The 12942-nt window shown below is 43.3% G+C and overlaps 1 protein-coding gene across 2 annotated transcripts in view; it reads right to left on the bottom strand.

Moving 5' to 3' along the window:
- Positions 1–12942, bottom strand: part of AVL9 (AVL9 cell migration associated) — a 76116-nt gene that overhangs the window by 24809 nt on the left and 38365 nt on the right. For both annotated transcript variants that reach the window (XM_065583741.1, XM_008171204.4), the window contains 5 exons: positions 12593–12659; positions 11548–11588; positions 10327–10365; positions 6862–6931; positions 5464–6011 (listed from right to left, as the gene is read on the bottom strand). In XM_065583741.1, coding sequence (XP_065439813.1) covers positions 5464–6011; positions 6862–6931; positions 10327–10365; positions 11548–11588; positions 12593–12659 — 765 coding nt within the window. The remainder of the gene's footprint in view (positions 1–5463; positions 6012–6861; positions 6932–10326; positions 10366–11547; positions 11589–12592; positions 12660–12942) is intronic.

The raw sequence follows: 12942 nt of genomic DNA, 5'->3' as shown, positions 1-12942 counted from the left end.
GGAGGGTAGGGATAAGATACAGAGGGACTTAGACAAATTAGAGGATTGGGTCAAAAGAAATCTGATGAAGTTCAAAAAAGACAAGTGCAGAGTCCTGCACTTTAGGACGGAAGAATCCCATGCACTGCTACAGACTAGGGACCGAATGGCTAGGCAGCAGTTCTGCAGAAAAGGACCTAGGGGTTACAGTGGACGAAAAGCTGGATATGAGTTGACAGTGTGCCCTTGTTGCCAAGAAAGATAATGGCATTTTGGGCTGTATAATTAGGAACATTGCCAGCAGATCGAGGGACGTGATCATTCCCCTCTATTCGACATTGGTGAGGCCTCATCTGGACTACTGTGTCCAGTTTTGGGCTCCACACTACAAAAAGGATGTGGAAAAATTGGAAAGAATCCAGCAGAGGGCAACAAAAATTATTAGGGGGCTGGAGCACATGACTTATGTATGAGGAGAGGCTGAGGGTACTGGGATTGTTTAGTCTGCAGAAGAGAAGAATGAAGGGGGATTTGATAGCTGCTTTCAACTACCTGAAATGGGGTTCCAAAGAGGATGGATCTAGACTGTTCTCAGTGGTAGCAGATGACAGAACAAGGAGTAATGGTCTCCAGTTGCAGTGGGGAAGGTTTAGGTTGGATATTAAGAAAAACTTTCACTAGGAGGGTGGTGAAGCACTGAAATGGGTTACCTAGGGAGGTGGTAGAATCTCCTTCCTTAGAGGTTTTTAAGGTCAGGCTTGACAAAGTCCTGGCTGGGACGATTTAGTTGGGGATTGGTCCTGCTTTGAGCAGGGGGGTTGGACTAGATGACCTCCTGAGGTCCCTTCCAACCCTTATATTCTATGAATCCCTCCACATCTGCTTTCCCCCACTCCCTTTCTTTCCTCCCAATGACTGGAGGGGTGTTAATGGGCCTCTTCACGGTCTCTTGAAATACGTGTTAACTACTTATGCTAAACAATCTGTTCCATCTTGTATTTAGCTGCGACACTCTGGTCTGGTCTACACTACAGACTTACATTGGTATAACTACATCAACCAGGGGTGTGAAAAATCCACCTCCCCGACTGGCATAGTTACACTGACCTAACCCCCGGTGCAGACAGCATTATGTCGGTAGGGGAGCTTCTCCCATCAACATAGCTACCGCCTCTCAGGTAGGTAGATTAACTACACTGACGGGAGAGCTCTTTGCAGTTGGCACACAGCATCTTCATTAAAGGGCTACAGCAGTGCAGCTGCGCCGATGCAACCTTTTAAATGTAAACCTGCCCTCTAAGTAAGTTTCCCAGACCTGAAGAAGAGCTGTGTGTAAGCTTGACAGCTTGTCTCACTTGCCATCAGAAGTTGGTCCAATAAAAGATATTTTCTCACCCACCTTGTCTCTTTGCATTTGGTTGTCATTTCGTAGGACCTCTATATATCTATGTTAGTTGGGCATGATTGCAGTTTCAAGTCACTTGTATTGACATTCCTTAAATTTTAACTCTGGAACATCAAAGACTGAGTTTTCTGTGGCAAATCTTTGGCTGTGTAATTTGCATCTCTGGTCATCCACTAGAGGCAGAGTTTGCTTTGCATAGCACCATGAATGTTGACACTTTTGTTTTGGTCAAGCATCTAATTGTGGAGCACTGATAAAGAGCGTTTTCTTATTATAAGTTATGGCAGTCCAGAGAAGGTGGTATTTCAGCTGTTAGCTTTGGGCAATTTAATATGTTGCTTCTAATATAAGTTACTGATCCAGTGGGATCAGAACACTAAGAACATAATTTAATAAAAACAACATTTAATTCTATGCCTACCAGTTTAAGATATTATAAACTGTTCCATTAGTCCCTAAAAGGCCATTTCTATAAAGCAGGGGTGGGCAAACTACGGCCCGCGGGACCGTCTGGCCCGGCCGCCGAGCTCCTGGCCCGGGAGGCTCACCCCCAGCTCCTCCCCCGCAGCCACAGCTCGCTCACTCAGCCCTGGCGCAATGCTCTGGGCGGCAGGGCTGTGACATCCTGGGGCAGTGCCGCGCAGCTGAAGAGCCCAGCCTGACCCGGTGCTCTGTGCTGAGTGGTGGTGGCAGTGTGGCCCAGCTCCAGCCAGGCGGCACGACTGTAGCGCCGCCAGCCACCGGTGCTCCAGGCAGCGCTGTAAGGGAGTAGAGGGGGTTGGATAGAGGGCAGGGGAGTTCGGGGTGGTGGTCAGGGGATGGGGGGTGGATGGTGGTTCGGGGGGGAACTGGGGGTTGAATCGGGGCAGGGGTCCCGGGGGGCAGTCACGAATGAGAGGAGGGATTGGATGGGGGGGCGTGGGTCCGGGGGCAGTCAGGGGACATGGAGCGGGTGTGTGTGGATGGGGCAGGGGTCTCAGAGGGGCCGTCAGGGAACAGGGTGGGTTGGATGGGGCAGGAGTCCCCGGGGGGCAGATAGGAGGTGGGGGCCAGGCCACGACCCCCTCCCCTAACCGGCCCTCCATACAATTTATGAAACCCGATGCGGCCCTCAGGCCAAAAAGTTTGCCTGCCCCTGATATAAAGTCATTAACATCAGTCCCAACTCCCATCGCAAAAACTATTTTTAGAAGGGATTGCATATTTACCATGATTTCGCATCTACATTCACGATATATTAAAAACAAAACAAAACCCTTAGATATCGGACATAATTCATCTCAAGGCTCTGTCAACATGCAGAGAATTTCAGAGTATAGCTACAAAGGTCAATGCTGAAATATATGTGTGTGTTCACATTTTTAATTTCCAAGCTTCAGAAATCAGGCAAAAGTGGTCATGGCAGATCAGTGTCCTATTATATGACGAACCTTTTTAAATAGACATGCCTAATATCCTGAGATTCAAAACTAAGGTCAGACTCACCTAGTGTTCAGACACACTCCTTCTACCCTCCTACCCTTTCCCCTCTATGCACATAATTGTAGTCTCTCCAATTTCAGCTGTGCTCCTACGGTTACTCACGCATACCTACTAGCAGGGCCTAGAGCAGTGGTTCTCAAACTCTGGGTTAGGACCCCAAAGTGGGTCTTGACCCCATTTTAATGGGGTCACCAGGGCTGGCATAAGACTTGCTGGGGCAGGGGCCGAAGCCCAAGCCCCACTGCCCGGGACTGAAGCTGAAGCCCAATGGTTTCAGCCGTGGGTGGCAGGACTCATGTTACAGGCCCCCTGCCTGGGGCTGAAGCCCTTGGATTTTGGCTTTGGTCCCCCCACCTGTGGTGGAGGGGCTCAGGCTTTGGCATTTGCTCCCCTCCTCCCCCGCCCCCAGGGGTATCGGGGCTGAGGCTTCGGTCCCCCATCCTGAGGTTGTGTAGTAATTTTTGTTGTCAGAAGGAGGTCGCGGTGCAATGAAGTTTGAAAACCCCGGCTTAGAGAAAAATGTGAAGACCCCTAGAGGGCTATCGTGAGACAGACAATGCCCATCAACTGGCAATTAAGCCAGTAAATACACATCATAAATGAGAAAACTCCCCTCTACTCTCTCTCTGCTCTAGCAAGCTTAAGGTTACTTGTCACAATAGTTAGATACAATATTTTCAGACGGAAATTTATTTTTGAGTTGACTGCATTCCTTCGACTCCGTAACTAAGACTATGCTTACACTGGAGAACTTACAGTGGCACAGCTGTACCAATGCAGCTGCGCCGCTGTAAGATCTCTCGTGTAGCCGCTTTAAGCCAATAGGAGAGAGAGCGCTCTCTTTTCGACATAATTAAACCACCCCAATGAGCAGTGGTAACTATGTCGGCGGGAGAAGCACTCCTGGCAACATAGCAACGTGCACACTACCACTTATGCTGGCGTGACTTATGTCGCCCAGGGGGTTTGAAAAAAACACCCCCCTGAGCAACATAAGTTTTGCCGACATGAGTGGTAGTTAGACATGGCCTAAGTGGATCTTTGCCCAGACTCTGCTGCCTGATCACTCTGTAAAAGATGAGACACCCCATCAAGAGTTCGGAGACCAGCCTTTTAGGGGCTTTTGCTGCAGCAGGTCACTGTGCTGTGATTCAGCACTGCCAGCTGTTAGTTTTGTTTCATTTCAAGGTTCAAGTGCACAAATATGATGTGTCTCTCACACATTTTCTTCTCTATAACTTATTTCTAAGGCTACGATTAGGTCACGGAATCTGTGATTTCCATTGACTTCTGTGACATTTTCTGCCCTGGGGCTGGAGCTCCCAGCCAGCCCCGCCTTTGCAGCGCCCAGCCCCCAGTGCTGCCCAGCCACGGCCAGTGGGACCCCCTGCACCTGCCCAGCCATGGCCGGCAGCGGGGTCTCCCCACAGGTGCCCAACCGCAGCTGCAGCCAGGGCCAGCTGCCTGGGTACCCTGCAGCTCCCAGCTGCCCGGGTGAGGGGACCCTGCAGCAGCCCAGTCCCGGGGCAGGGGGACTTTGGCACTCCCACACACCGCATCAGTGGGGGATCCGGGAGCCCCCACCTATCCCTTTTGTCTGGGATATTTTTAGCGAAGGTCAGGGACAGGTCATGGGCTGCCGTGAATTTTCGTTTATTTCCCGTGACCTGTCCATGGCTTTTACTAAAAATATCTGTGACAAAAACTTAGCCTTACTTATTTCCAATTGCAGTACGAGTAAAATCTGTGCTAGGTGTAAGTGTGTTTAATTTTTAATTTGCTGAGTCATGTTTGCCTCGTTAGTCGGCTCATTGCTGCAAGCAAAGCAAGGTATCCCCAGTAGAGGGTAACCTGTAATGCAAATAAGAGGACTACTTTAAAGCCCGAATAAACACATAACCCTCCTACATGAAACAAATGGGCTGAATTATTATTATTATTTTTTAACGTAGATATTCCTTAAGTAATGCCTCCTTATCAAAGATAGAAAGAAGAATGAAAAACTCCATGATGTCCACTAGGGACCTTATCTTGCAGATTTGTCTAGCAAGTGCTTAGATATTACAGCAAAGAGAACTTTAGGAAAAGCCTAAATGGATGGGATACACAGTAGCACTTCCCACATCTTTGTGTTATCAAAATTTTATAACTACATTAGAAACACTTGTACTTACACAACAATCCTTTCTATTAATTAAGAAGTTACTAAATAAATTAAGATTTCTAAGTTCTTCAGAAGTAAAACAGAAACAATACATGGGGAGCCCATCTGGGGCAAGCTGTTCGTGTCTGCAGCTAGTTGATCAAGGAGTGTCTGCAAGTCATTGCCTGTTAACAACATGACTTAGAAAAATAAATGGAACAGTCATAGATCACGGGAAGTAGTGCATATGCATGTGGGGTGGAAAATACATCCAGGAAAGTGGGCTTTTTTTATTATACAAAAATAAAGTGTCTTGTCAGAGTCTGCACTTGAATACTGAGCAATACTTTAAACAGGCTTTAAGTTGGGCACCAAAAATTGCTAGTCACTTTTGAAAACTTAGGCCTGAAAGTGTTGGTAAATATTTACTAAGTACAATTATCAAAATGTTTACCTTAGTAAAAATAGCCAATGGCATGCCATACTGGTCCTCCTCCAACCCTGATATCAGTCCTGGAACAAGAACCACATGTCCTGTTTTAGCCTGAGGTTGCACAGTAATTGGAGGGCTTTCTGTCGTTGGGCATTCCTTTGAAAGGATTTCAGTCTGTTCTGATGTCATATTTTCATGTTCTCCTTCTTTCAAGTTGGTATCCTCCAAAATACTAGGATCCAAGGTCTCCCAGTCGCTTTCAGAAGACTCTGGAGAAGTGCGTGAAGGAGGTTTCAAATGTTGTCCAGTGCCATTGGAGGACTGTGATCCATTGCAATTCTTTTCAGAATGGGATAAAGGCACATCTGTTTTCTGAACCTCCCGCACATGGTTTCCTGATAGCTTCCTGCCTTCCTCACCCATTCCTGAGTTTGTATTTGAAATGTCAGCAACAGACACAGAAACATAATCATCTAAAGGGGGAGTAACTTCCCGCAGGCCAGTGTCCTCTGATACACTCTTTCTTGGTCTATACTGTGAACTGTCAGTAAGACCATGTTCAATCATACCTGGAGGACAAACATATACACAATATCATCTCACCAAAGATTTTAGTGATTTTTGATAATGGCAAAGTAGGAAATGCTTTTTAGTATATCAAAACAGAAGTGTCATGCATTTTCATTGCCACTTTAAAAATCCAGTCCACTTCTGCCAGAGGCGCCGACTTTCTAATGTGCTGGAGGTTGCTCGACCCCCACTCTGCCCCAGGCCCTGACTCCACTTCACCGCTTCCCCTAAGGCCCCACCCCCTCCCTGCCTCTTCCCGCCCCTGCTCTGCCTCGTTCCACCCCCTCCCCCGCCACTCCAGCGCCTCCTGCACGCCGCGTAACAGCTGATCGTGGTGGGCGGGAGGAACTGGGAGGAGGGAGAGAAGCTGATTGGGTGGGGGGAGGCTGCCGGTGGGTGCTTAACACCCACCATCCAGCCCAGAGCACCCATGGAGTCAGCGCCTATGACTATGACACAAATGGATCAGCACTGACATTCTGCCTTGGCAAGTGTTATTTAAAGTTTGATAAACATTTGGCAGGAACACAGAACCAATGACTTCTTATTCACTGGCATATCAAAGGTGCCCAATATGCAGCCCGCAGAGATAAAATAGACTTCGTTTCTTATTACTAAGGTAAGGAGCACTCAATAAATATCAAGTGTTATCAGGTTGTGCGCATGTGTGCTTCATAAACATATTACGTAGCTGTGTGTGTGAATTCATTGTGGCTATTATACTCTGGCAATATACCAACACAGCCCCTGTGTCACATAAGTCCCCCACGCCCAAATATTTCACTGTCAATTTCAGTTATGAACAGAAATTACACAAGAAAGAAATAGCCGAAACCTGCTTTTCCTTACCAGGAAAGAGAGACAAGACAGTCATTAGTGCTCCCACCAGTCTATTTACTGGAGAAATATAAAATAACACCTGTGGGGAGGGGGATGAAGGGAAAATTAAAATGACAGCTTAAGTCAGAGAGAAAAGCAAACAGAAACAAACAAACAAGAGAATCTGAGGACATCTAATGCCTATATCTATCTAGCTAAAAAAATGTTTAAAATCAGTTCATGGAGAATTTCACTTCGATAAAAGTCCCCATAACATTTTTATTCAGATAAATATTTAAAGAGAAGACATAAGGCATTTACTATACTTGGATGATTCAATCTTATACTGGTTGGTTATATCACTTTCAGGGGTGGTAAGAATGACTAGCTACAATCTTAATGATTGCAGAAGGTCATTTTTGCAATTCAGTCAATTTGGTCCTTGCTGGTGCTCACTGCTGAAGAACAGGTGCGATGCCACATTGCCTTTAGCTGACTGGAGAATTGCCCTAGTCAGGCAGTCAGAACAGTTTTAAAAACCCATCCATGTGAAGGAATACCTCTTCTTCCCACACGTGGCCAAAATTTTGTTTGTGGCATGGTAATTATATATTTAAGATTAGTGCTTTCCATAATTCGAGTGTGTTTTTTCCTTTAGTTTGTCTGGGTGCACATTGACTCCCTTGCCCCCTGTAACACGCCAGCAAATAGCATGATCCTGGCAATAAATATCCAAATGGCCACCATCTGGAGATGGTGTCTCAACCCAGCAGTAGTTGTGAGTTTGAGACATGCTTCCTCCTACCTGTGGGACAGGCATCAACCCATGGATTAATGGGAGTTGAGCCACAGAACAAAAGGCATCTTTCTGATCAAGAATGGGTGGCATTATTGGGCATACTGCCTTAGTATGTTTAAGGTCTTTGACTGTACAGGTTTCCCCACAACTATTCTGGAACCTTAACAGCTGTTCGGAAGCAGCCAGTACAGGAAAACAGTGTTCTCTCTCTCTCTCTCTCTCTTTTAGCAGATGCCATGGTTCACTTTCTGCTTGTAAGTTCAGAAAGAATTCTCACGTTTATTCAATAGATGTCCAACTTTTTCAAACTAGACTCATATGTTTGAGTCATTTGAGCATGCCTCCACTCTTCCTGTGAATTTGTGTCTTGTGGTTTGTACAACTTCAGAACGGAATTATAGCTCAGTACTAGATAACTAGAATGTTTAGCTGTAATTATGAAATGCTACCATCATCAGTTTTTAAATCAAATAGGCAAGGTGGTTTCTAAAACATTTCTTGTATCAATATAAAGTGAAGCAATTATTTTTAATTCTAAAGTTTAAAATATTTGTAGCAGACTTTTGAAATATTTGGGAAACTGTTCAACAGACCAGTGTAGATGTGGAAAGTGAAACAAACCCCACCCCATCCTTACACTGAAATTTCTGAAACTAAATGTTTTATATAACACAATAAATCTAGGAGTTTATATATGCAATTTTAAACTGACAGGCTTTTTGGTGTACTCTGAGGCTGTTACTAAGATTACCATGTGGCACTGCTACTGACTTTTTTGGAATTAAACAACACTTCAGCTTTGGTAAATGAAAAAGTACACAATGAGACACTTGGATCTCGATCATGCAATCAGGCCTGGTAGGGCAGATCCTTTTGCCTTTACAGAGCCCAGAGGAAAGCAGTGGGGCTTCACTTGGGCAAAGGAATCTATGCTACTGAATCCAATTGCAGGGTTTGGACCTGAATTGCTTAAAACACCCAAACTTCACATATAGCCACTAATTCTCATGTTCTTAAACAGTTAGTTATTTTAAAACTAGAAATATCTATTTAAAAAACTACACTGAAAGAATGTTAAAGTAGCAAGGCTAAGCAATGAAAAAAATAGTACAAAATGCTCCAGTTAAGGTTGCACATCAAATCTTAGTTTTACCCACTTCTATGAAGGCATTTCCAGTCTAATTACGCTATCGTGTTTTCCAAAATATATTTTAAGTAATTTAAGGTTGTAGAAAAAGTATCTAGTTAAAACGGTGGCAAAGCCCAAAAACAGACACTTAAACCAGTTTTATCCATTAAGTTACCAACTGAAGCAAAAATCTATATAAGCAAGGGTTAAACTGGTTTAAGTGTATCTACATTAGAGATTTGAGCTGATTTGACCAGATCAATTTTGTTAATTGATTTAGACAAAATAGCACACTCTTCTAATACAGAAAAGGCTTGAGGATGTAGAAAAATGTATTATATTTGAGTAATTATAAGCTATCACAATGCATATAGGGCAGAGTTAAGGTTGTGCATGCAATCATAATATATGCATTTCTTGACTTCTGATTTCTTTTGTGCAACCTTGATAAAAACTGCTCATGTCTGATTTGTTGATATTACTTCCTGCCCTTCAATGAACAATTTTTTTTATAGTTGTCCTATAAAGGCAACTTCAAGTCATTTCTATCAAGGAGATGAACTTATAATTTAGCTTGTTCACGGGGGGAGCAAAGTAAGATTTTGACTTTTAACATGAAAATAAACATTGTAGGAAAAAAAGATGCCTGTGAGCTGATGTATTTGTATTTCAAGTATTTGTGAGCTGATATTCAGCCACTTTACTGAAAGATCTCGACCCAACATTTGAATTTACAAATTGGTACTCTTTTGTTTCTATTTCTTATCTGTTTGTACATGTTCCAGAGTCCTCTTAAATGGCCAAGACAGCACTTCTTTTAGGCAGTAAGACAGCCTGAAGAAAAATATAATTAAGACTTACACTTCTCTGTGGATTTAAACTAGGTCGACTTACTTATTTTAATATTTATTTTTATTTTTATTTACTGTGAATCAAAGTTAACATGACTAGAGAGACATGACCTTGGATACTAAATATATATTTCAGATAAGTATCCATACAATTCACAAAAATCTAAAACTTGAAAAAATCTAAAGCTTGCTTCCTTTGGTATTTATATTACTATCTATTTTATGTTTAAATGAAGTTCTTTTTTGCTGGACCTTATGTACTAAGAATTTTCACTCTACAATGGTGAGTGCACTATTTAGGTCCTGATATTTCCCATCCATTTCCTTATGCAGTTGACCATTTCTCATTATCATTTGTACCAATTCTCACAGTGGCTTTTCATGATATGTACTTCCATCCCTTAAAAACTGTTATGAAAATTTCCCTGCCCAAGTTTACCAAATTTTACTTGCCTTTGCTCTAGAGTAACTATTAATTTTTTCCCATTATTGACAGTTTGTGAGCAGAATTTATACACCAACACACACAGAGCAGTTAATCAAGGGGATAAAGTTTTCCAGTTTTATTTATATCTGCATGTAAATATACTTGAGCATTGGGTTTTACTTCAGACATATTTAGTGTAGCATTTATCTTTCACTAACATACACTCTATAGAGTCATATAAACAATTACATCTCCATTTCAATCCTCTCCTTCATCCCACAGATCCTACCTTTTTCTCTAGAAGAATCAATTTAAAAAGAATTAAGATCTGCAAAATAAGAAGGGAAAATTAACATGGTGGGTGACTAACAAACAGGAAAAAAGCCCACACATTTACATGTGTGTACATGTGTGTAATATACGTAAATTCATCTTTCATTAAAAATGTTTCCCTTAGCTATTTCATTGGCCGGGAACGTCAAACCGCGGCCACTGGGAGCTGCAGGGAGCCGTGCCTGCAGATGGTCAATGTCAGCAAAATGTCTCGCAACCCGCAATCAGATTACCCGGATGGGCCACACGCAGCCTGCAGGTTGCCCACCACTGCTCTAAGCATTCCTAATCCCCACAATTTAAACAATAGCCCAGTGATTAGGGCACTTACCCAGGAGGTGAAAGGCCTGATCTTAAATCCTCACTCTGCCTTAGAGGAACAGGGACATAAACCCAGGTCTTCACTTCCTGAGGGAGTGCTCTAACCACTGCACTATGGTGTATTCTGAGGCAAGTTTCTCTCAATCTCTACTACTGAAGTTGTTCCACTTTGCAGAAAACAACAAAATATTCATTCAGCCATAGAGAGAATGAGAATGACTCTATAATCCAGCAGTTGGGGCACCTACCCAAGATGTGGGAGAGTCAGGTTCAAGACCCTGCTCCTATCAGACAGAGTGGGGATTTGAACCTGAGTCTCCCACATCCTACGTAAGTCCTCTAACCACTGAGATAACAGGTTTAAGCGGGGTAGAACCATCTCCTACTCCTTGGTGTATGTGGGTTGTGGGTTTTTTTGTGATATATGCATAAAGGAAGTGAAGAGTACTTGAAACCTGCCTACTGGAGATACTTCTAGTAGGGGAGGGAGAGGGAATCCCTAACAAGGGTAGAGCCAACAGAGCAGGTTGCTACATCTCCCCTCCCCACAACTCCTGGCAAGGAAATATGGGTACTGTGTGGTGGCAGGAACATATCTCCAGATGGTATATGGTCCCTCAAACAACAACCCCCAGGTTGCACCAACCTGCATCTGAGGCCAGAAAGTCCCAGGAGGCTGTATCCAGCTCCTTAGCAACACCCCTTAGGTACAGCAGAGAGTCTGGACCTTAAAATATGAAGAAGTGTATGTGTGCACTTGCTTAGCTGTCAGTTGCTCATCATGCAACCTACATTTTTACCATGTAAAAAAAGCATGCTGCGGCTGTACTTTATTAGCCACATGAAGAAAGCGTACCTTGTGTCTAAACTGAAGGACAAGATCTCGGGGAGACAGACCTACAACGTTGAGAACAAATCCATTAGTGAAGCTTTGCAAGGGGTATCAACTCCTTTCTTCCTGTCCCCCATTTTTCTATTGGCCAAATTACATAAGCTAAAGTGACACACAATGATTTCCCATTCTCATGGAAAACATGCTGGTGATTTCATTAAAAGAATTCAAACCATTTTCTCTTCCTTCTAAGAATGAGAGTTGAAAGTAAGATGGAGACTCTGCATTCCAGAAGATGGCTATTTACTTTCATACTGAGGCCAGCCGGCTAAAGCATTTCCCTATGGGAGCATCTGATTAAACAACGACTTTTAGTTCTCTTTCTAGATCACAATTCTTCCTATGGTACGTGGAGCAAAGGATGTAGGGGGAGATAAAGGCATAAAGGGCAGTTAGGTGCTCAACTCCCTTTGGAAGTCAAAAGGAACTGGGTTCCTAACTGCCATTTATGCCACTGAAAATTTCCCCCACAATTAAAATTTTCAAAAAAGCATAGTTTTCAGAAGGAGCTGAACAGCTCACTCACTAAATCAGTGTTTCCCAAACTTGGGACGCCGCTTGTGTAGGGAAAGCCCTTGGCGGGCCCGGCCAGTTTGTTTACCTGCTGCGTCCGCAGGTCCGGTCAATCGCGGCTCCCACTGGCGGTTCACTGCTCCAGGCCAATGGGAGCTGCGGGAAGCGGTGCAGGCCGAGGGACGTACTGGCCGCCGCTTCCAGCAAGCGGCGTCCCAAGTTTGGGAAACACTGCACTAAATGTATATCATATCAAGAGGCATGATTGAAGTATCATGGATTACAAGCTAAAATGAGATCCACATTATGGAAAAACAGATAAAGGGTAGTTACCTGAAAATTATTTAACTCCATAAATGAGAGGGAAAATAATGAAGTCCCATGCAGGCACAAAACCTATGGTGCTAAATTTTAATGCACATAAACAAACTAGTTCAGAGGGAATGATTTAGCTGATATAACATTATATATTATTGCTTGTAAAAACGTCCCTTACCAAGATAAACTTGTGACCCCTCCAGTGTAGTTCCTCCCAAAGAGCTATTCATATGCTCATAAAGTTCCTGTAAAAGTTAAATAAAAATATTAATGGCATATGAATACCACATCTGATTAGTAACACCTGTTCTAAAGAGCTACCCAAGGGACCAGAATAAATAAAATAATTTGTTTCAAAGAGATGGACAGACAAAAGAACATTTTTACTTATAACTGGGGTGTTACTTTAAGGGTGTCATTGAAGATATTGTTCCTAGATATTTCACTAATCAGAAATCTGTTCCTTTCTCAGATTCATATTAGGATAATATATTATTTCATGTAATTATTTAAAATAGCTGAATAGAA

The sequence above is a fragment of the Chrysemys picta genome, chromosome 2 (assembly GCF_011386835.1).
Source record: "Chrysemys picta bellii isolate R12L10 chromosome 2, ASM1138683v2, whole genome shotgun sequence".
NCBI lineage: Eukaryota > Metazoa > Chordata > Testudines > Emydidae > Chrysemys > Chrysemys picta.
This window is presented reverse-complemented; position numbering and strand designations above follow the sequence as displayed.